This window comes from Puma concolor, chromosome D1 (genome assembly GCF_028749965.1).
Source record: "Puma concolor isolate L17-30 chromosome D1, mPumCon1.1.hap2, whole genome shotgun sequence".
NCBI lineage: Eukaryota > Metazoa > Chordata > Mammalia > Carnivora > Felidae > Puma > Puma concolor.
Window position 1 is genome coordinate 17,149,637 of NC_141676.1, and position 21,186 is coordinate 17,170,822.

Consider the following 21,186-nt stretch of genomic DNA (forward strand, 5'->3'; position numbering starts at 1 on the left):
TGTCTCTCTTTTCCCAACTGTCCCTGCTTCAGCCTTAGCAAAGTTGCAGGGAAACCTCACTCTATGAGTCAGGGGCTGGGGCAAGTGACCCACATTAGCCTTGCTGATGCCACTCCTAGTCCTAGAAGCTTTCCCATGTGCTGATCGGGGTTTCTGCTGCCTGGGGAGCCCCCCACCCTTGGCCTGGATCTGCCTGCTCAGTGTCCCCTCTACCTTGCTTTAGAAGCACGGGCCCAGAGCCAAGCTTCAGGGCTACACAGGAGTGGCCTAGCTTCGGCAAGACCATGGCCCCTTCTAAATGTTAATTTAGGTGCTAATAAAATGGGGTCTCGGCCATCGCTCATTATTCATCCATAGTGAGCCCCACTCTGTGCCACGCTTGTTCTGGGCAGTGGGAATAGGGTAGCTAATAAAGGAGTGGAGGGAGACAGGACTCAAATGCAGGCATTTCAGCTCTAGGGTCTTTGGCTCTTCACCACCACGCAGGCCGGGGCACTCTTGGCAGGCAACGCTTGTAACATGAGTATCAGTGCAGAAATACACATGTGTGTTTGCTGAGGGACTTCAGCACCCAAAGGGGAGGGGCAGGAAAGGCTGAGCACTCACACTTACCTTCTCCAGTTGCTCAATGCAGGGGGTGTGCACCACGATCTTGCAGGCTGCACACTTTCTCCGGGACACTGATTTCTGCTGCAGAAAATGAAGAGGAGGCCCTGAAGCACCAGGTAACTCCGTCCAGAATGTTGCCCCAGGGCCAGAAGAGAAATCCTTCCATCTTCCCTCTCTGTTCACTGGGAACCCCCGATCCTGGCACCAGAATACAGCCCCCATTCCTCCTGCCATCCTCAGACAGCCCACAGCGGGCGCTCAGGTGACAGTCCTGTTCCCACCTTCCCAAGAAGGCCAGCAGAGGTCTGTCTACAGGCTTCTAGACCCACTCTACCAGCAGAGGGCAGCATGCCGCAGAGAGCTCACTCACCAGCATCTTCGCTACACAGTACTGCTCCCCAACATAGCAGAAGTCCCCTGACACGTTGGTCTCGAACCAGATGTGCTCCCCATAGGTCGCGGACTCCTAGACCGCGAGACAAGCGTGCTCAGCGCGAACCTGCTACCCAGCCCACCAGTCAGTCCCTGTCCTGCCCCACCAACCCTCCTCTCTCCCAAGACAAATCTGCTCCAGCCACCACAATCTGCTTTGCTCCATCCTGTTTCCCCAATGTCCCTACTCTTTTAAGATAAAAAAAAAAAAAAATGTTTTTAAGTAATCTTTACACCCAGCGTGGGGCTTGAACTTACAACTCCAAGATCAAGAGTTGCAAGTTCCTCCAACTGAACCAGCTAGGTGCCCCTCCCACTGTCCCTACTCTTGAGGGCTTGGCTCAAATGTGGATACCCTAGGAGGTCTGCCCTGACCCAAAGGCCCATGGGCTCCTCTCACAGCTGCCCCCAGCACCTCCTTCCATCTCTAACTGCTGCTGTGGCTCCAAGCCCATCCACCTGTCCCTCCCTCCTAGCACCCCGCCACTCACGCTCCAGTCCACAGTGCTCCGGATCTGCCGCTCTGGCTCGCTGCACAGGGCCCCGGGAGCGGGAGGAGGGGGTGCCAGGTGCTGGAGGCCCGACTTGGTGATGGCTTTCCTACAGGAAAGGAGATCGCTGAGGCCAGCTGAGCATCTGGTGACTCTGCTTCCTTCTCCCCTTACCTGGGATCTCTGCCCTCACTGTGACTTTAACCCTTGGCTAGGACAGGGACCGCAATGAGGAGGGTAGATGCCCCAGGACAACCTAAGACTCTGAGAGGTTCCCTGCAGGAGACTCAGCCCTCCTCACAGCCCTTTGGGAGCGCGCTGGCTTCCAGGCACTATCCAGAGCCATTCCCAAGCGGGGTGCCCTCAGGCCAGGCACAGTCCTCAAGGTCCTTCCTCCAGGCCAGTCCCCTTGGGGGCCACACACTCGCCCTGCCGGCCGCAGCTATACCTACGCAAGCAGGGCACTCCAGGTCTGGGGTCCCGCTGACTTGCGCCGTAGGGCTACCTGACGCCTGCGGGACAGCGGGCGCACACGAGCAGGCATCACAGGGCCAGCTGTGGTGCCTGAGGCTCTTCGACCCCCAGGGCCAGGGTGTTGGCCTGGGGGCCACTGCTGGCTGAGGCGCCGGTAGTAACCGTGCAGGCCCCAGAGGGCACGGTCGTACACCGCGTCGGCGGGGAGCAGGTGGGAGGAGGCACGGCGACGGCGCAGGTAGCGAGGCACAGGCAGCAGGGTGCCCCGGTGTGAGGATGGGCCTGGTCTCCTGGTGCCTGGCTGGGTGGCACTCAACGGTGCAGCTGTCACGTCTTCCTCCCGAGCTGCCTCCTCCTCCTCATTCGTGCCCATAAGCCCAGCCAACAGCAGGGGCGTGCCCAGAAGCTGCGCCCCAACAGCAGCAGGCTGTGGGGTGGGCACCTCATCCACGAGGAAGCGGGGGTTGCAGGCAGGGGGCACGGTGCTGGAGCGCCGGCGGCTGGTGCCCCGGGTCCCCACCCCACAGCCCAGGAGGCAGCCGTGGAGCTGCGCGCTGGAGCGGCGCCGCTGGAGCAGGGAGGAGGAGGCCTGCCCGGCAGGGGAGCGGCGTCGGACCTTGCCTGTGGGCAGCCCCACGCCGCTGGGCCGCCGCTGCCCCTCCCCAGTGCCTGGCGCCTTCCTCTGGAAGTGTCTCCTAAAGAAGGTCTCCATGGTAGGGGCAGGTGGATGGCTGTTGGGCAGAGATCGGGAGCATCAGGAGCTCGGTCAGGCCACGGCCCATCCTGTGCCTGGGAGCCCAGTCACAGCCTCAGCCCTCTGAGCAGAGAAGGGACACAGGGAGGAAGCGGGAGGATCCGTGGCCTCTGACCCCCATAAACAGGGTGTTTGAAGGTAGCACAGAATCCTCAAGGGAGCCCACGTTTACCACTGTTGGAAGCACTGGCGCTCTCCCCAGTTATACCCTATGCTGCTCCCGCAGTAGTGGGTACAAGGGGCTTCCAGCTACCCATGTGGCTCCCCTGTCCAGGCACCATAATCCACAAAGCCCTGGCCTCTGCCTCCCTCGCCTGAGGCTGATGGAAAAGAAAAAATGGGAGCTGGAAGTCTGCAGTCCTGGGTTCCAGTTTGCAGTCAGCCTCTATGGACTGAGGAACAAAGGATAAGCCTCATCTTTTCCTCTCACTGGGCCTTTGTTTGGCTACCAACTCAGGGCAGGTTTTAGCTTTCGGTGTCCCCTCCTAGGACACAGCACAAACTAAGCTATGGTAATAAAATGAGGCGCTCTGAAAAGAAACCCATGGGGCATCTGGGTGGCTCAGTTGGTTGGGCATCCAACTCTTGATTTCAGCTCAGGTCGTGATCTCATAGTTCACGGGATCGAGCCCCACATCGCAGTACTGCCCGTGAGGAGCCTACTTGGGATTTTCTCTCTTTCCCTTTCTCTCCGCCCCTCCCCCATTCGCGCTCACCCTTGCACTCTCTCTAAATAAACAAACATTAACAAAAAAAAAAAAAAAAGGAAAGGAAAGGAAAGAAACCCAGTCCAGATAAGGCCCCCAGAATCTCAGCCCCAAGTCATGGGGTCAGGCTCAGAGTGGCATTACAAATGGAGAGGATCTGATTTAGGGATCATAAGGGCCCTGGGGAACAAGGCCCTCAGAACTGGAAGGGGGCTGCACAGGGAAAGCCACTCCAGTCCTCACCCAGGGGGACTTTGTATGGGGAGCAAAGAGAGGCCCGAGCCAAGATAAAAGCCTTCTGGGTGGGTTCTGGGTGTGCATCTCTGTCTCTGGGGGGCTAAAAGAACTTCATTGGTACTAGACTGCTCCGTGTTACCCTTCTGGAAAGGCCTAGTATGGACCTCCCAATGTGGGAAAGTACCGGGTGACAGGCGCTGTCTGAAAACCCTTCTAGCCCTGCTCTCAAGGGAGGCTGTGAACTGCACCTTGACCTAGGAGCCAATACTAGAAGCTCCAACTCTCGGCCCCAGAGCTCCCTCCTGCAGGAGGCAGAACCCATGGGGCCCATCCTCACTCAAACCATCCTTCCTTGACCTGTTCTGAACATGTGCCCAGCTTCCCTCACCAGCTCACCTACTCCTGGCTGCCCCTTCTTCACCGGCTACTGGCATTTCCACATCCTCAGCTCTTCCTGACAATGGGGAGAGGGCAGGAAGCCTGGTAAGCTGGGGCATGGGGGATGCCTCCAGAATGCCCAGGGATGCCTGTGCCCCGCCATCAGGTGACCTCCTGGGCCCTGGTAGCCACAGAGAGGTCTGAGTCACAGCCATGGGACATCTGCCTGCTGAGGGCCCAGCAGAAGTCACACATGGTGGGTGAGAGCCTTGGACAAATGATGGTAGATGATAGGTGGAGGACCGGGCTGCATGTCTACTGCCCATTCCTCCCACCACCCACACACCCACTCTTTAATTTGCTACCATCCTGTGAGTCCAGCGAGCAACGCCAGCCTGAAGCCCTGGATGGGGGCAGATATCAGGGGAGAGGCAGATGGGGCCAAGACGTCCGAGCTCCTGTGATCAGCGAGCAGCTGAGGCAGCGTGCCTGGTGAAGCAATGTTTGAGACTGCCTGGCTCTTGGTCTCTGCCTGCTCCAGCCCCCAGCCTCTGCAGGTGACAGGGAGAAGGGCAGGAGTTAAGCTCTGAGGGCAGGAGAACGGGAGTGGACAGAGAGCTCTTGGCTTCCTACTAAAATCAGCATCAACACAGCTAACATTTACTGAGTGCCCACCGTGCGCTAGGCACTCTGCTGAGCCCTTTACAAACACACGTATCATTTTATAAACCACAGCAACATGAAAGGACAGGTACGGCATCATGCCGTGTTCCTGACGGGAAACTGAGGCACAAGGCGGTAACCTGCCCAAAGTCTACAGCCAGTCAATGGGGGGCCAATGATGGAACCCAAGTCTACCTGAAGGCAAAGCCCGTATCCCAGAGCCGTAGTGGAGAGCAGCGTCTTTCCTTTTGGGCCACGAGGCTGGGACTAAAGTGAGATGGGGTAGGGAAGGGAGCCCTAATAAGAGCGACAAAGGCCCCAGGCTGGTCAGGAGCAGAACTAGGACTTGAACCCGGGTCTGCCTGACCCGGGTCTACTCTGCACCCGGGAAGAGAAGCCTGAAGGCCCAGCTGCCCACTGCTGCCTGGGCACTGGCTTGCCAGCACTCCCCCAGGGTGTCAGCTTTCCCTGCCCGTCTGGTCAGGCTGCCCTGTGACAGCTGCCCAGCCTGGAGGAGATTAGTCACCCGGACACACCGCCTGATGCTAGTGTCACCCAGAAAACAAAAGGCCGCAGTCAGTAGGGGGAGGTGTTCCAGGCACTCTGCGAGTAGTGAGGAGGTCTGGGCCCTGCCTGCTGCCCCAGACCCACACTGACAAGAGGGGCCAGGAGGCAGAGGTTGCCTCACGACATGCTCCAGCCCACACACTTCCGGGCAGCCCCAAGTTCAACTGTCCGGGAGTCTCATCAGCTGCCTGGTGGTGCGGTCACTGCAAGCGAGGAGCAAGACAGGCGAGGCGAGCCAGGCCAGTGTTCTGTGACCACGTGCAAAGCCGTCCCCACACGGGCCTCAGTTTCCTTGTCTGTCTGAGGAGGCTACGAGACTGGCTGAACTGACATTTTATGACAAGTTGTCCTGCAAAGCACCCATGCCTCTATGTTCCCAAAGCCCCCTCCCTGCAGGGCCCATGCTTCCTGCTCCTGTGGTCTCCATAGAAACCTCTGTCCTCTGGTCAGCAGTAGCTTGACTCCTGACTTCCTATCTCTGCTGAGGTTTCTCCTGGTCCAGTCAGAAGCTCGGCCTGGCCTCAGGCCTGTCCCTGCCTTTCCCCCACAGCTCAGCTCTGAGCGGCAGCGTCTTCTCACCTCATGCTCTGTCATCTTCTACATACCACACAGTACGTGTAAAGGTCACTGGAAGAAGCCCACAGCAGAGCAAAATGGCTGCCCCTCAGCCTTCTGGTGGGGAACCTGAGCGGAGCTTGTCACACCCAAAGGGGTGGGATGGGAAAGGACTCAAGGGCTCCATGAACCTCCAGCTGGCTGTTGAGAGCCCAGGGAGGACAAAGGATGCTACAGGAGAGACACTCATGGTGGTATCTGGCCTTGTGCCCTTGACGAATAGCAGCGAGTGTGGCTGTGGGCAGCTGCCAGGGGGTGAGCAGGCATGAGCATCCCAGCTTCACTGGCTACTGGCTAGAAAGAACCAGACTCCTGGCCTCTCAGCCCAGACCATCTCACACCTTGTGCTAGTTAGTTTCCAGTGGAAAAGCCCAAGGGCTTGGGAATCCTGCGTCTGCCATTGCTTTCCCGGGTGGATCAACTAAACTTTCTGATCCTCAATTTTCTCATCTGTAAAATGGGGATGATACCAACTAGTTCAGAAGGCTGGCATAAGGCAGATTCTGAAGAGATGATGGTGTAAAGCACCTGACATACCTGGCAGAGTAGGGGCATGGCAGGGCCTACACCCACAGCAGACGCAACGCAGGGCATGCAGATCATGCCATCTCCCGGAGTTTGTCTCTGCCCATGGCGGGAGTGGGAACCCGGAAAGGGAAGCAGGAGAACCCAGGGTGGCCACCACCCACTGCATGAAGAACAGAGCCCGGCAGCCAGAGCCACCTGGGTAACTGCTCATGCTATAAGAAATGCCCTCTGCCCCTGGTACCAACCAGGCCTGGTTCCTAGAGGTGCTCACACAGGACACCCCATGGGATTCAGCCAGGGTTCCCACTCCCACCTGTGAGCAGGGCTCCACGTGTCCCTTTCCTCAGTGAAGGCTCAGAATGGTGCTCGGGAGCCCCACTTCCAAGTAGCTGCAGGGCAAGGACCTGGAGGCTGCCTCCAGGGGACTAGTGGTCAGAAGCCACCTCTGGCTGCTCTGCTCTCACAGCCCGGATGGTCAGAGGGAAGGAGGTGGAGACAGCTGGGGGCTGGTAAGGGAGGGTCTCAGCTCTCCCAAGGTCCTTACTTGCTAAGAGGAGCCCGCTCAAAACAAAACAAAACAAAACAAAACAAAACAAATGCGCAGCAGGGAGCAGGTGGGCCAGGGTTGCACGGTAAAGGAGGCCAGCAGGCCAGTAATGTTTACTTCACCAGGGTCTGGTGGCGGCAGGAGCCCAGCCTACCCTTTCCCTTCCCTTTCCTTTTCCATCAGCTTCAGAGTCTCATCCAGGAATGGTGGTGCCAGGGCCGACCCTGATCTGCTCCTCCCCAGACCCACCCAGACAGATACAGGAAGGAGGAAGCAGAAGGCAAGGGTTGGGGGCAGTCCCCTTTGACCTGATCTGGAAGGCAGGGTGGCAGGCAGGTGGTGGGTGAGCGGGTGGGGCCTGGGGTCCCTGTAGGCAGGCGAGTCCAGGCTCTGGCTCCAGCTCCAGGCTGCTGGCCTCTGGCTGAGCAAGTCCTAGTTTGGAGAGCAAGCTGCTGTGGCTGCTCCTCTGCCCCCTCCCCCTCGTCACCCTCCCCCCCTGTAGCCTGAGACAGCCGTTATGAAAATAACCCGATTGGTAACCAACTGCACTTCCTCTCCCAGCGGCCGCTCCAGGCCCTGCAGCAAGCAGGCGGCCTGTGGGCGGGCAGGCACACACGCACCAGTCCTGCCTCCTGGCTTCTCTTCCCAAAGTCCCCAGAGCCAGGCTGAGCAATAGCCCAGTAGCCTCCTCTCCACCTGGCACTCGGTAGAGCACACACAGCGCCTGCCTTGACTCCTGGAGAAGATCTGGGAAGACAAGTGGGGGGGAGGGTAGGTTTCCTTTGGGCCACCTAATGTCCTCTCATACTCCCTGGACAGGTGTTCTGGGGTCTGGGGAGAGACAGCTAATCACTGGCTCCAGTCAAAGTAACCACAAAAACAAATATCCGTTGAGTCTTTGACAACTTACAAAGCACTTTCTCACAGGCACTTTCAGGCAGAGGGTTTATAATTCTCCTGAATAGGCAGCATTACTGTCCCAGCTAAACCAACAGGGCACCTGAGGTTCCTGGAGGCCTGTGACTACCCAAGCTCAGAAGTGGCTGAGCTGGGACTCTCAATCCTGCATCTCCCAGCCCTGCTGAGGGGGCCTGTCAGAACCGCCCTGGCGTGTGTCCAGGAGAGGTCAGCCCACGTCACACCCATTCTGTCCAGAATGCCACCCCCCTCCCAGCTTACACTCCTGGCTTCTCTAGGATCTAGAGTGGCAGCTCTCAAACTCCCTGGCCCCGGGACCCCTTTACACTCTTAAAAATTACTGAAGATCCCCAAAAGGTTTGGTTTATGGGGGTTAGAACTATTACTACTTACCAATATTAGAAATTAAAACTGAGAAATTTTAAAAATATTAACTCATCTAAAAACAATAAACCCATTGTAATGTTAACATAAATAACATACTTTTAATTTCTTTTAATATTTTATTTATTTTTGAGAGAGAGACAGAGTACAAGTGGGTGAGAGGCAGAGAGAGAGGGAGACACAGAATCCAAAGCAGGCTCCAAGCTCTAAGCTATCAGCACAGAGCCCGACGTGGGGCTTGAACTCACGAACTGGGAGATCATGACCTGAGGCGAAGATGGACACCTAACTGACTGAGCCACCAAGCTGCCCCAACATATTTTTATTAAAAAAAAAAAAAGGAAAAGCTAGAAGAGGGGCACTGTTTTAATTTGTGGTAATCTCTTTAATTTCTGGTTTAACAGAAGACAGCTGGATTCTCATATCTGCCTCTGCAGTCAATCTGTCATGGTATGTTGTTTTGGTTGAGTGTATGAAGAAAATTCTGCCTCACACTGACATGCAGTTAGAAAGGGAAGAGTATTTTAATAGCCTTTTCAGGCAATTATGGATGTTCTTTGTTACTATATCAAAATATGACAGGTGGTAGTTTCTTAAAGGCTAGTGGCTATTGGAATCTGAAACCATATCAATGAACTTTTCACTGGTCTAGCTTGCATTTTGAATTTTGTAACATGAAGCATTGGAAAATATATTTTACTGAGTTATGCAGACGTTCCAAATTTTGACACATTTCCTTACACAAAATCAAGAAATCACACTTGCTAACATCACTACTGGTCTCATCAGTAAAGTCCTAGGAAGCTGTCGGGCTCTAGACAGTGGATACAAGATTTCTAATTTTTGCTTTCCAAAGGCTCAAATTTTATCATTAGCAACAGATCCTGATAATGGTTTTGAAGTGACGAGCTCACTACATTCATTTTTGAGAAAATGTCAAACACCCAAGTCTGAAGAGTTTTTTGGTCAGGTGTCAAGTAAAGAGAAAGGGAGCTCGAGCAGGGGAAGGGCAGACAGAGGGAGAGAGAGAATCCCAAGCAGGCTCCGTGCTGTCGGCCAGGGTCTGGGGTCTCGAACTTAACAAACCGTGAGATCGTGACCTGAGCCAAAAGCAAGAGTTGGACACTTAACGGCCTGAACCACCCGGATGCCCTTATAATGGTGTTCCTTAAAAACTGTAACTAGTACAGCTCGCAACTCAGCAGCAAAACAGCTTTTTTTTTTTTTAATTTTTTTTAACGTTTTTATTTATTTTTGAGACAGAGAGAGACAGAGCATGAACGGGGGAGGGGCAGAGAGAGAGGGAGACACAGAATCGGAAACAGGCTCCAGGCTCTGAGCCGTCAGCCCAGAGCCCGACGCGGGGCTCGAACTCACGGACCGCGAGATCGTGACCCGAGCTGAAGTCGGACGCTTAACCGACTGAGCCACCCAGGCGCCCCGCAAAACAGCTTTTCAAGACGACCATCGTAGTCCAGTTCGCAGCAAAAGTGCCTTAACGTACACTTCACATTTCTTCACACGGAATATTTAAAGATGTATACCGAAGGATCTGGGTGTTATAAAATAAATACTTCCTACTGCATTTTTTGTTGTTGTTGTGAGTGTGAAGAATACAATGGCTTCCAGTTCACGTCCGGGCCGTGCCTTGGTTCGTGCCAAAGTTCCAGCCACTTTACACTGCCACTGCTTTTGCACCATCAGTACAAACATCAACGGGGTGAAAAAGGCATGAACCAGAGCGGCTCTGAAAGTATTATTATGCAAACAGCTTTGACCTCACCAATCCTCTGGAAGGGTTTAGAGCGTCCCCAGGACCATACTGTGGGAACCACTGGTTCAGAATGCATTCCAAATCCTCAGGCCTAGCAAATGTGGCTTCTGCTGTATGGCACTAACTCAGCCTCCTACGCCCTGACACAAACCCTTGGGCTCTAACCAAGCCAACCTATATTCTGTGTCCCCCAGTCTGGCTGTGCCCGAGCTCATTGCTGTGAGCTTCTGCCTGGAATGCTGGCCCCTTCCCACCTTATATCAAAATCCCACCTGCTCACAGCTGCCCCAGCCAAGAGTTCATTACTCCCACTGGTAACTTCACACTTCTTATTTGGCTTTGCTGCCACTGGACCTGGAAGCCCTAATTCTTTCAAATCCACATGTCTCGTTCCTCTCACCCACCAGGCCACAAGTTCGTGGGGGCCAGGGGCCAGGTCTAGTGCATCTGGGCATGCCCAGCACAGTGCCTGGCAGGGAGTCCAGTGTTTACCCCTGATCAGCTTAGGAGGAAGGAAAAGGGAATTCCGTGGGGGAGGGGTGAGAGCCATAAGGGAAGAGAAGGGCTTCCTCCGCCTCGGGTACCGCACCCAAGGCCTGACCACAAGGCCCGGGCTGGCCCAGGCCACTTCTCTTTGTTGGGCGCAACGGGATGGCAACAGCCTTTTTTCAGCAGCTACCTTCCCCTCCTCCAGAGGACCTAAAGAGCGACAGCCGAGGCCCCTTTCTGGGCTAGGCACCACTGCCCACTCCATGCTCTCCGTGGCTTTGCTTACGAAACCTGGACAGCAGGACTGGCCAACATGAGGGAGGTGGGCAAGGAGGGGAGAGGAATGACTCAGGTGCTTGGGGGCTGGGCTCGGGCTCTAGCTCCGAGCTCCTCGCTAAAGCTCCTCAGTCTCTCTTTCACGTCCCAAGTCCTGTCTCAGGGTCGGGCTCCTGGCAAGCTCTGGAGAAACGTCTGTGGAATCAATGACTGATCCATTCCTGGAGGGCCACCTCCCTCAAGCCGTCCTCCCACAGGTACCACAGCTCATTCTAGAGTGTCCACTTGCTCCTGATTGGCCTTCCCCTCTCAGCTCGGCAAAATGCAAGCCCTGGGCCTGGCACTCAAATGGCTTCTCAGCCTCCTCTCCCATCTCTCCTGTACTTTTTACATTTTATTTTTTTTTTTAATTTTTTTTTTCAACGTTTTTTATTTATTTTTGGGACAGAGAGAGACAGAGCATGAACGGGGGAGGGGCAGAGAGAGAGGGAGACACAGAATCGGAAACAGGCTCCAGGCTCTGAGCCATCAGCCCAGAGCCCGACGCGGGGCTCGAACTCACGGACCGCGAGATCGTGACCTGGCTGAAGTCGGACGCTTAACTGACTGCGCCACCCAGGCGCCCCATGTACTTTTTACATTTTATTTGACAGATACATAACTCATTCTGTGCCAGGTACCGTTCTAAGCATTTTACAAATATAAACCCATTGAACTTCATAAAAAGGAACAGTATTATTATCTCCTTTTCACAAGCGAGGAAACCGAGGCACAAAGAGATGAGATAACTTGCCTGTGGTCAAACAGGCTGCTGCTAGTAAGTGGCAGAGCTGGGATTCCAACCCGGACTCTGCTCTAGGGCCATTCTTGAAATCCCTCTCTCTACGTCTAGTAGGTCTCTTTGTGGCTGTGCATTTGGCACCCAGCAGTCTATCTGGAATACCACTCCCCTCTTCTGCTTAGTGACCTTTCTCATCTTTTTCCTCTTGTCTTTTCAGAGTTGGCTCAGACATGGGCTCTGGTGGAAAGTTCCTCCCAGCCCCCTCTCCCGGGGGGTTAGCAGCTCCCACGCTCAGGCCCTCCCTCAGTTATTCTCGGCCATCAGCGCTAGTCCGCAAATCTGTTTCCCCCTCACCCCCCAAACTGTGAGCTTCTGGGACCATGAACTGCTCATAATTGCATCCCCAGGGTCTAGAAGTGCAGGACGTGGTTTGATGAGTGAATGGAGGAAAAAGTGAATGGTCCAGGCTTAGTCTCATGGATTAAACTGAGAGCAAAGGGTTTCAGGCACAGCGACCCAGAGGCTGGCCAGCTCCTGAGGCCTTCTTGCCAGCACTGGGTGGGGGAGTTGCTGGTTTGGGCTGAGCTTTTGTGTCTCAGAGGCACACACTGAAACTGAGCCCAGATGGGATTGCTGATATGTCTCTCCGCTGGCCCCCAAGTCCTTCTTCCCTCGTGACTGGTCCATCTTGTTGCCTTCTCCTATATCTGTAGCAGGTCTCCATTCCCCATCTGCCAGAGCAGCATTATGCCGTATCCCTCATTCAAAATTTAACTCCCTCTCTGAGCTTTCTGTCTGTGTTGCTCCCTCCTCCGCCCCCTAGAAGATCTCAGAATCACCTGTCAGCCCCAGCACCCCCTCGCCCCCTGCCCTGCTTCCATGCACCACACAGAGGGGGTTTTTCCTGCCTTTGAGGCAGATACTGTGTCTAAAATCTCTTTGAAAGGTTGCAGGAGACAGAACTTTTGTGAGGGTTTATAGACTCAAAGGTCCAGAGGGGTTCTGCATGTGACCAGCTAGAGGACCTCAAGTCAAGTCTCTTATCGTGTCTGAGCCTCAATTTCCTCATCTGATAAACGGGGATAAAATGCACCTTGTCTTCCTCATGGGAGCTTGAAAGCTTGTTCATTGTAACCAGTTTTTCAGTTGACCAAAACTTTAAAGAAAGGAAATAACTCCAGAGGCCTAAAAATTAAGACAACCACTTTGGAGCATAACTTGGCAACCACTATCTAAGTGGAAGATAACACCACTCTGTAACCACACGCTGGTAGACTGAACACACAAGGAGCTGTGTACTCGAATAGTCTCTGAAGGATTGCTTGCAATGGCAAAAATACTGCCAACAACCTAAATGTCCATCAGGACGGTACCGGGCAAACAGCTTGCCATACAGTTACAAAAAGGAATAGTATATAGGAATCAAAATGGGTTCATCAGAGCTCATGTTTCAAAATGGTTAAATCTCCAAAACAACCTGGAGAGAAAAACCTAAATTCAGAATATGTACAGCATACCATTTAAATCAAGTGCAAAACTACACAAAACAGTACTATATGTTGCTGTGGATAAATGCCTATGCAGGAAAAAATTTTAAAAGACACGAGAATACAAACATCAAAAAAAAAAAAATCAGGATTGTGGTTTCCTCTGAGGAGGGAGACATGGGGCTCCCATCTCTATCTAAAGTAAACATGGCACAGTGATAAGATTTCACCAAACTAAGTGGTAGGTGCTATGCTATTCTGTGTACTTTTTTAAAAATTTATTTTGAGAGAGACAGAGAGAGAGAGGGAGGGAGGGGGAGAGGGGGAGAGGAGGGAGAGAGAGGGGGGAGAGAGGGGGGGCGGATGGAGGGAAGGAGGGAGAGAGAGAGAAAGAGAGAATGAATATCCCAAGTAGGCTGCTCACTGACAGCACTGAGCCCAATACAGGGCTTGAACTCACGACCATGAGATCATGACCCGAGCTGAAACCAAGAGTCAGATGCTTAACTGACTGAGCCACCCAGGTGCCCCTTTTCTAATTATAAAATAATTTGTACTTTTTAAAAGATTTTAAAATAATTTCTTAATAGAATAAATTAAAAAATTTTTTTTAATGTTTATTTAATTTTGAGAGAGAGAAAGAGAGTGTGAGCAGAGGAGGGGCATACAGAGAGGGAGACACAGAATCCAAAGCAGGCTCTGGGCTGAGCTGTCAGCACAGAGCCCAATGTGGGGCTCAAACCCATGAACTGTGAGATCATGACCTCAGCCAAAGTCAGACACTTAACCAACTGAGCCACCCAGGTGCCCCTAGAATACATTTTTTTTCATGTTTATCTATTTTTGGGGGAGAGAAAGAGTGAGCAGGGGAGGGGCAGAGAGAGAGGAGACAGAGAACCCCAAGCAGGCTCCACAGTGCCAGCACAGAGCCTGACACGGGGCTCGAACCCACGAACCATGAGATTGTAACCTGAGCCAAAATCAAGACTCGGATGCTTAACCGACTGAGCCCTCTGGGTGCCCCGAGTTTTAAAATAATTTCTAAAAAAAAGACAGCTCTCTCAGGTCACCCTGGGTCTTCCATGTATGGGTGTCAACAGTGGCATGGAACCCCAGCTGTGTCCTTTTCACTGTCTCATGGTAGGAACCCCATGTCTGTGGGGCCGGAAGGTCTCCCCCCAGAGGATGTCTTCCAGAGGAGGGTGAGCGGGTGGCAGGTTGTGTCAGTGGGGTGTCTGTGTGGGCTGGGGAGCAGGAACCAGCTTGCTCCCTTTCACAACCACCCCCGCCTTAGTAAAATGTCAGCAAGCTGGGGAAGGGGGGGCGGAGAGCCAGGCAAGCTGTTAACCCGCGAGATGCTGATGCCGGGGCGTGGGTGGTGCAGGCCCAGGCTCCCAGACAGCTATTTTGGCATGTGCTGTGATCGGGCTCAGCCCTGGCAGGGGAGAGGCCTCTACGTGGGAGCTCTGGACTGGCACTGTGCCAGGCGCAAGGGGGAGGAGGTCTCTGAAAGGGAGGGAGAGGGCTCTGGGGCCCTTCTCTCTTCAGACCTCTCACCGTGAGATGCTGAGTACAAATGAGACCCAGTGCACTGTGCTCTCTTCCCTAGCACCTCTCCCCAGGCCACAGGCCGCAGGCCACCCAGTGACCTCAGGGCAATATCAAGGGTTCCTCTGAAAATTTCTCGAGTCTTCTGCAACCTGCATTTTGAAAGCAAGATAAAAGATCACAGACTTGCCCCTCCACTCCACACCCAGCCAGGAAGCACATGACAATCTGCTTTTACAACCCATTCTCCCTCATACTCCCATAGTCCCATTACCAAGGGTCCTCCCACCCAGCCTTGAAGCTAGGGTCCTGGTGGCAGTTCTCCCTTGGGGTCTAGGAAAAGAACATCTCATGGGTCTCACTCCACTCCCATACCAGACAAAAATCTCTTAATCTTACAGAGCGCTCAAACCCCTTTATAGGCTCTACCAGTTTGGAGATGGGAAAATAAAACAGAAGAAAAGAGTGCTAGTAGGTAGGGTGGCCTATGTTGTGAAAAGATCCAGCGGGAGCTGTGTGATACCGGGCCAGGCCTCTGACCTCTCTGAGCCTTTGTTTCTGATCTGTAAAATGGGAATAAAGCCAACCACAAGAGTGTTGCAAGGATTACACGAACCGGATAGATTTACAGGCTTCGGGCGTCTATTAACTCTGCCGAAGATGAGTTGGTGCCTCACTCACCTGGATGCAGGGGAGGGGAGGGGAGGGTGGGAGTGCTCCTATCCTCAGCTTCCCCCTCTTCTCCCTCAGCCACGGAGCCCTGGACCTCACTCAAGCCTGCTCTCCATCACCTAAACAAGTCCCTGGTGTCTCAACTGAGGAAGGGGGGAAAAAACAAAGATCAATGACAGACTGCTCCTCAAGGGCATCTGGTCACTGCTCTGTCCACTCTTCCCACTCAGAACTGCCTTCCAAGGCTCATACCTGTGACTAGAATGCCAGGCGGGTCCCATGTTGAGAACTATGGAGGCAGTTCTGATACCTAAGGGTATCAGGGGCTCCACAAAGGAAACTGAGGAAGCAGTTCTGGGGAGCAAGAAATGAGTGCTTGGTAGCACCCAGAGGTGCACCCACTAATCTCGCCCAGGAACGAGGAGAGCTGGTGAGCCTAGAGGCAGGTGCTCCCTCTTCTCATCTACACTGCCTCCCATGCTGACGTACAGAACTGCTCAGGTGGCAGTGGCAGCCTCCAGAAGGAGAGGCAGAGGGGGAAGGGAGGAGGGCAGGTTGGAAGGCACCAGATGAGGATTCCTCAGAAAGCAAGGAAGACTCTGGGGTCCTGAGCTGTGGTACAAATTGACATGATACAGGGGTTAGGGGACCAGTGTTGGAGTCCCAGGTAACCCCTAGCTATCTGTGAGACTCTGGCCCAGTCAAGGCCACATCACCAGGCCTCAATCTTTAGGGAGAGGGAGGGTTGGGCCAGGTGATGTGAAAGCTCCCGCCTAGCCTGCCCTCTGCCTCATTCTGATTGGCTCGGCCCTGGCAGCCAGAGTGGCAGGTAACTCGCCAGTAGGAGGTATCCGTGGGTCCACCCAAAGCAGGTGTTTGGTACAAGTGGACTAGCTGGAAGGAGAATCTCCCCTCCCACCACCCTCTCCACAATGGTAGCTGTCGCCCCCCTGTGTCGCTACAGAAATACTGCAAGGACAAGTTGCCCATCAGCTTCTGGACCTTAAAATTCTCTCTTGCCTTCGTAGGGATATAGGGACCCAACCCCTGCTTCACCTAGAGCCCAGCACAGGCCAAGCCTCAGGGCCAATATGCCCACTCACTTCCTCCTCTGCTTGGGGGATGACTGGTGAATTCTGGAGAGGTCTCCAGGAAGCTGAGGAGAGTCTGATTCTTTTTCCCCTACCTCCAGCTGCCCAGGACTTAGGCTTTCTTTGACTAGGGTCACTCAGTCCTTTCTCTGTCCTTGCCTGGGAGGACACACACTCTCCTGTTCTCTTTTGCCAGCTGGGTGGCTCTGTATCCTGAGATTTGACCTTTTGGGAGTATGGCAGGAGACAAAATGACAAGAGTCGCCCAACCCTTCCCCCGACCTGTAAGCCAGAGAGACTCTGGTGGGTGTGTGGCAGCGGAGGAAGACTGTGAGAGTCCTATCCTGGTTCCCAACCTCAGATGGATCCACAATGGCACACAATGTTGCATGGTGGGTGGGCAGAATGGGGTGAACTGATGCACAGCTCAGCCACTGGGGTCCCTTTTTCTTCTCAAACTGGTAGGAACCCAGGGACCCTAGCTTGCACCTGGTCCTCTGGACACCTGGGCCACTCCCAGCATCAGCCTAAGACAAACAACTCAAAGAGGTTCCTCTGCTCCCAGATATCCTGGTGCCACAGACAGGGGTTCTCGCCTCTGCATGAGGCATCCCTCAACATGTGCCTCCCCAACCACTGCACAATCAACCCAAACTCCAGCTCAGGCACCCCAATGGGCACCCTCTACCAGTCTGGACTTCTGGACCATGCGGCATCACCTCTGAATGGGACCTATTGTTTCAAACTTGTTCCACAGGTGCATTTCCTGCCCTCTGGGAATGAATGACATTGGCAGAGCCAATGATCAGGCTCCCAGGGGCTCTGTAGGCCCAGGCTCCTTTACGTCTAGGTGTGTGAAGTGCCAGGTAATTTCTGATGCCCCTGGGGTGCAAAACCAGTTAATCCACAAGCTGCGTGACCTGTCCTGGGTCAGGCTGCTGGGACGGAGCCAGAGGATAAGTGAGTCCTCTCTCCAGGTGGGCCATGAGGAGGAGACAGGGTCACCTTCCCTCTCACTTCTGACCGACCACACCCCCGCCCTTAGGCCAATAGGATCTGAAGGGTAAGAACAGAGGGAAGAAAACCCATATGCTCTGGGATTTGGGCAGGGCCTATAACCTCCTCTTCCAGGAGGGGCTGATGGTTCCCAGCAAGGACCCATAAGGTGGGATGGAGCTTGGGAGGATCATGGCCTAGCTTTTTGTCTTACTGCGCTGAAAGAGAAGGGACTCTAACTGCTCCCCAGGTTTCAAGAGGGTGAAGCCAGTTGTAGGGGTCTGAGATGGGCTTCAAGGACAAGCCTCATTAAGGAAGATGCAAAAGAGGCTGTCATTCAGAGACCGTTGTACCTGACCAGATCAGGAATGATGAACACGCGGCCCATACACCACCACTACCCCTCCCAAGCCCACAGCAGAGTGCCGATTATAGAACTCAACCACTGAGCCAAGATCCGAATGCAGAATTCCCAACCCAGCTTTAGCAGTCACCAGCAATCTGTTATCCTCGGTCCTCCCTTCTAGCCACTGACAATTCACTTAGCAGGTCCCTCAGCCCCAAGCTCTAAGGTGTGGACTGGATGGAAGGGGAACAGGATAGGGTGAATGCAGAGGGCGGAAACCCAGTGAGAAGCACGAGAGCCTGGTTAAGGATGAGCACGGAGCCTAGGGAAAAGACGGGGACGCTGGCTTCAGCTGGGGCACCGGGACCTTTACCTGAGATGGGCAACCAGCGAACGTGGCTGGACCAAATAAAAAACATTAAAGGGGCAGTGCCCAAGGCAAGTGCACTATTCCAAATGTTTGCCCCCTCCCTCCAATCAAAGCAAGGGGTGGGGGTCAGCCTCAGTGGGCATCTGATTCTCGGGAGTTCCCAGGACTATCAGGGAGGTCTTTTCCTCCACTGCCCTCTCCCTGACTCTACTTGGTTTTCCAAATACATTAATTTCTGAATGCCCCAGTGCCCCCAGCACAGTGCTACTATGCAGAGACACTCCTTACATGCTTCCAGAGGTGCTGTTTGATTTCCTTCTTATTAAGCAGCCTATCAGATCACTTACCATCCCCAGAGTGATGTAATACTGTGGTTCTCAAACTTGGTAGCACATTAGAAACACTTGGGAAGCTTTAAAAAACACCCAGGCCCAACCTCCAGACCTGATGAGTCAGGCGTGCTAAGGATAAGATCTAGGAATCTGAATTTCCTAAAGCTCCCTAGGTCATTGTGATGTTTTGTTCAGGAACCTGGTATAGAGAAAGGGTTCTGGACTAGAGTTACAACTCTATCTCTGCCTCTTACTTGCTATGTGACTCTAGGCAAACTACTTATCTCCTTAAGCCCGTGTTTTTCCTCATCTATAAAAATGGAAAAATAACACCTGTTCTGCTTATGTTAGAGAATTATGTAAAGTATTTGTTGATTTTCTTGCTTCTTGTTCTTCCTCCTGAATGTGCCTGAAGTTCACCTCTACATGCACAAACCTGTGCCCTTCAGAACCGGCACAGCCACAGGTCACAAGAACTCAACGCTTGGTACCCTGTGGGCAGGGACAGGAAGCCTCTGGTGGAGCCCCTCCCTCCCCCTCCGGAGCCTGCGAAAACTGGAGACTACATCCTGCAGAGCTGGGTGTAAACTGCTCCATCTTGCAGGGCTGTGGGTGACAAAACAGAGGTACGAAAAGCCTTGCTCCCTGCCCTGTTTTATATGACATTGAAGCCTGTGTGGCTTCACAAGAGCCCACAGAGCTCCATCTGCCAGTGTGAGAATCCTGATCTCTGGGTGTGCTTGGTGACACAGATACAAAGAACAGGGCCCTGGCCAGGGTAAGGCTGGCAGAGGGCATAGGTCAGCATTACAGGGACGCCAACCCGCACAATAGGAGAAAACTGTCCACATTATTGGTGGGTAAAGTCTACCCCGGGAAGGATCAGGGCAAAGCTCAGAGAGAGGGGGTTGTGCTGAATGCCTTGAAGCCTGGGCAACCAAAGAAAAGTGAGAGGGAGGCCTTGGGCAGGCTCCAAGTGATCAGAGTCCAGCCTGAGTTGGCTCTGGGGTCCTTAGCTAATTGGCTGCAAGTTCCCCAGCCATTGGAGAAGGGCAGGAGTCAGTTAAGAAAAAGCCCAGGGAGCCAGGTGGGATACTCATGGGCCCCCACCTTCCCTCACCTTACACCAGGGCTGCATGGCTGGAAGCGGCTCCAAGCCAACACTGGTACACATGCCATGAGCTGCCTGCACTCAATCTTTCCACACCCCTCCCCAGCTCCTCACCAGAGTCCTGGTCAAAGCCCTGTCCCAGGCTTTGCTGATGACATTTGGTGTGCCGGTGGAGGGGGCAGGCTGGGGCTTGAACAGCCAGCACACGTTCCAGACTGCAGCCCACCCCATCCCTTTCCCAGCAAGGGCTGGAAGCGGGTAGGGGGAGAGATGCCTACTGCCTAGCAGAGGTAGAGACTGGGGTCTCTCCACCAACTAAGAGCAATATAGAACACAGGTGGCCAGGCACCCCCCAATCCCAGGGAGAGACTTAAAGTGATGAGCAATTAGCTCAGTAACCAGTGCTCTGGGACAGCCATGTGTTGTCACAGTATCAACAGAGGCCATGTTCTGCAGATGTCATGCAGTGATGGTAGGCAAACAGCCCCACCGAGGCCCGGGGGGCGGAGGGGAGGAGGGTGATGGCGTGACCCCCACCTCACTGTGGCCAGGAGGCTCGGAGGGGGCCCTGTTCTCTCAGTGCCAAGAAGGGGTGAGCGGCCGGCCATGAGGGCCCTACCTGCTGGTGCCAAGGGGCTTAGGTGCTTCTCTCTCCCTGCAGGCAAGTTGGAAGCTGACCCTGCCTCGGTACCACAGAGGAGGCACGCTAAGCTGCCGGTGCCTGGGAAAGACCTCCGTGCGGTGCCAGTACCGGGACGCTGAGGGATGACCCTGACGCGGAGCCAACCCAAGTCAGTCCGTACCGCCGGTGCCCGGGGGAGACCTCCACTCGGTGTCAGTCCCGAGACGGCCGAGGGACGCCTGCCGGTGCCAGGAGCGGTATCCGCCCGCTACCGCGATGCCCACCCCGCCGCCGCCGCCGCCGCGCTCACCTGTGCCCGAAGAGCCGCAGCCCTGGGAAGCGCCGCTTGTTGAGGCGCCGTGGCGCCTTGTCCGGCTCGGGACCGGCGTCGCGCTCGGAGCCGCTGGACGAGGCGGAGGCCGACTCCGAGTCGCTGCTCCGGGCCTCGGGGCTGCCGTCCCGCGGCTCCATCCGGCCCTAGCCCCGGCCGGCGGCGGGCCCGCGGGAGACGCCCATGCCGGGCGGGCGGCCGGGGCTCAGCACGCCGGCTCCGCGCCTCCTGCCGCGGCCATGGCGCGCCCTCGTTCCGCCCGCCCCGCGCCGCGCGCCCCCGCGTCCCACGCCCAGGTGCCCGGGAAGCGGCCGCCGCGGCTCCAGGAAGTGCCGCCAGCCGTGGCCGCAGGACCCCGCATAGCTGGCCGGGCCGCTGCCTGCCCGTCGCCGAGCACGCCCCCTCGGCTGCGCGGCGGCACCGGCTCGCGGCGCCCTCTGCCGGCCAGCGGCCGCGCCGCAACATGCCTCGGAGGCCCGGTGGGGGCGGGGCCAGGAGGGGGCGGGGCCAGGAAGGGGCGGGGGCGCGGGGGCACGGGGGCCCCGCCTCCCCATCCCCGGGCTGGTCCGCCTGGATCCCACATTATCTCCTCCGGCCCGACACGCCCGCGCTGAGCGCAGCCAGACGCACACGATCTTTTCCTCCCCGTAGCCCCT

At 55.0% G+C, this 21,186-nt stretch overlaps 1 protein-coding gene across 9 annotated transcripts in view; it reads right to left on the reverse strand.

Moving 5' to 3' along the window:
* Positions 1-21,186, reverse strand: part of DGKZ (diacylglycerol kinase zeta) — a 42,886-nt gene that overhangs the window by 10,752 nt on the left and 10,948 nt on the right. Inside the window, exons 1-5 of one of the 9 annotated variants that reach the window (XM_086677565.1) lie at positions 20,510-20,893; positions 1,985-2,737; positions 1,533-1,641; positions 980-1,075; positions 613-690 (exon numbers count right to left, since the gene is read on the reverse strand). In XM_086677565.1, coding sequence (XP_086533691.1) covers positions 613-690; positions 980-1,075; positions 1,533-1,641; positions 1,985-2,737; positions 20,510-20,670 — 1,197 coding nt within the window. In that variant the 5' untranslated portion in view covers positions 20,671-20,893. Of the gene's footprint in view, positions 1-612; positions 691-979; positions 1,076-1,532; positions 1,642-1,984; positions 4,935-7,310; positions 7,478-20,509; positions 20,894-21,186 lie in introns of those variants that run through there. The other 8 variants (XM_086677558.1, XM_086677564.1, XM_086677563.1 and 5 more) reach the window with 8 other exon arrangements.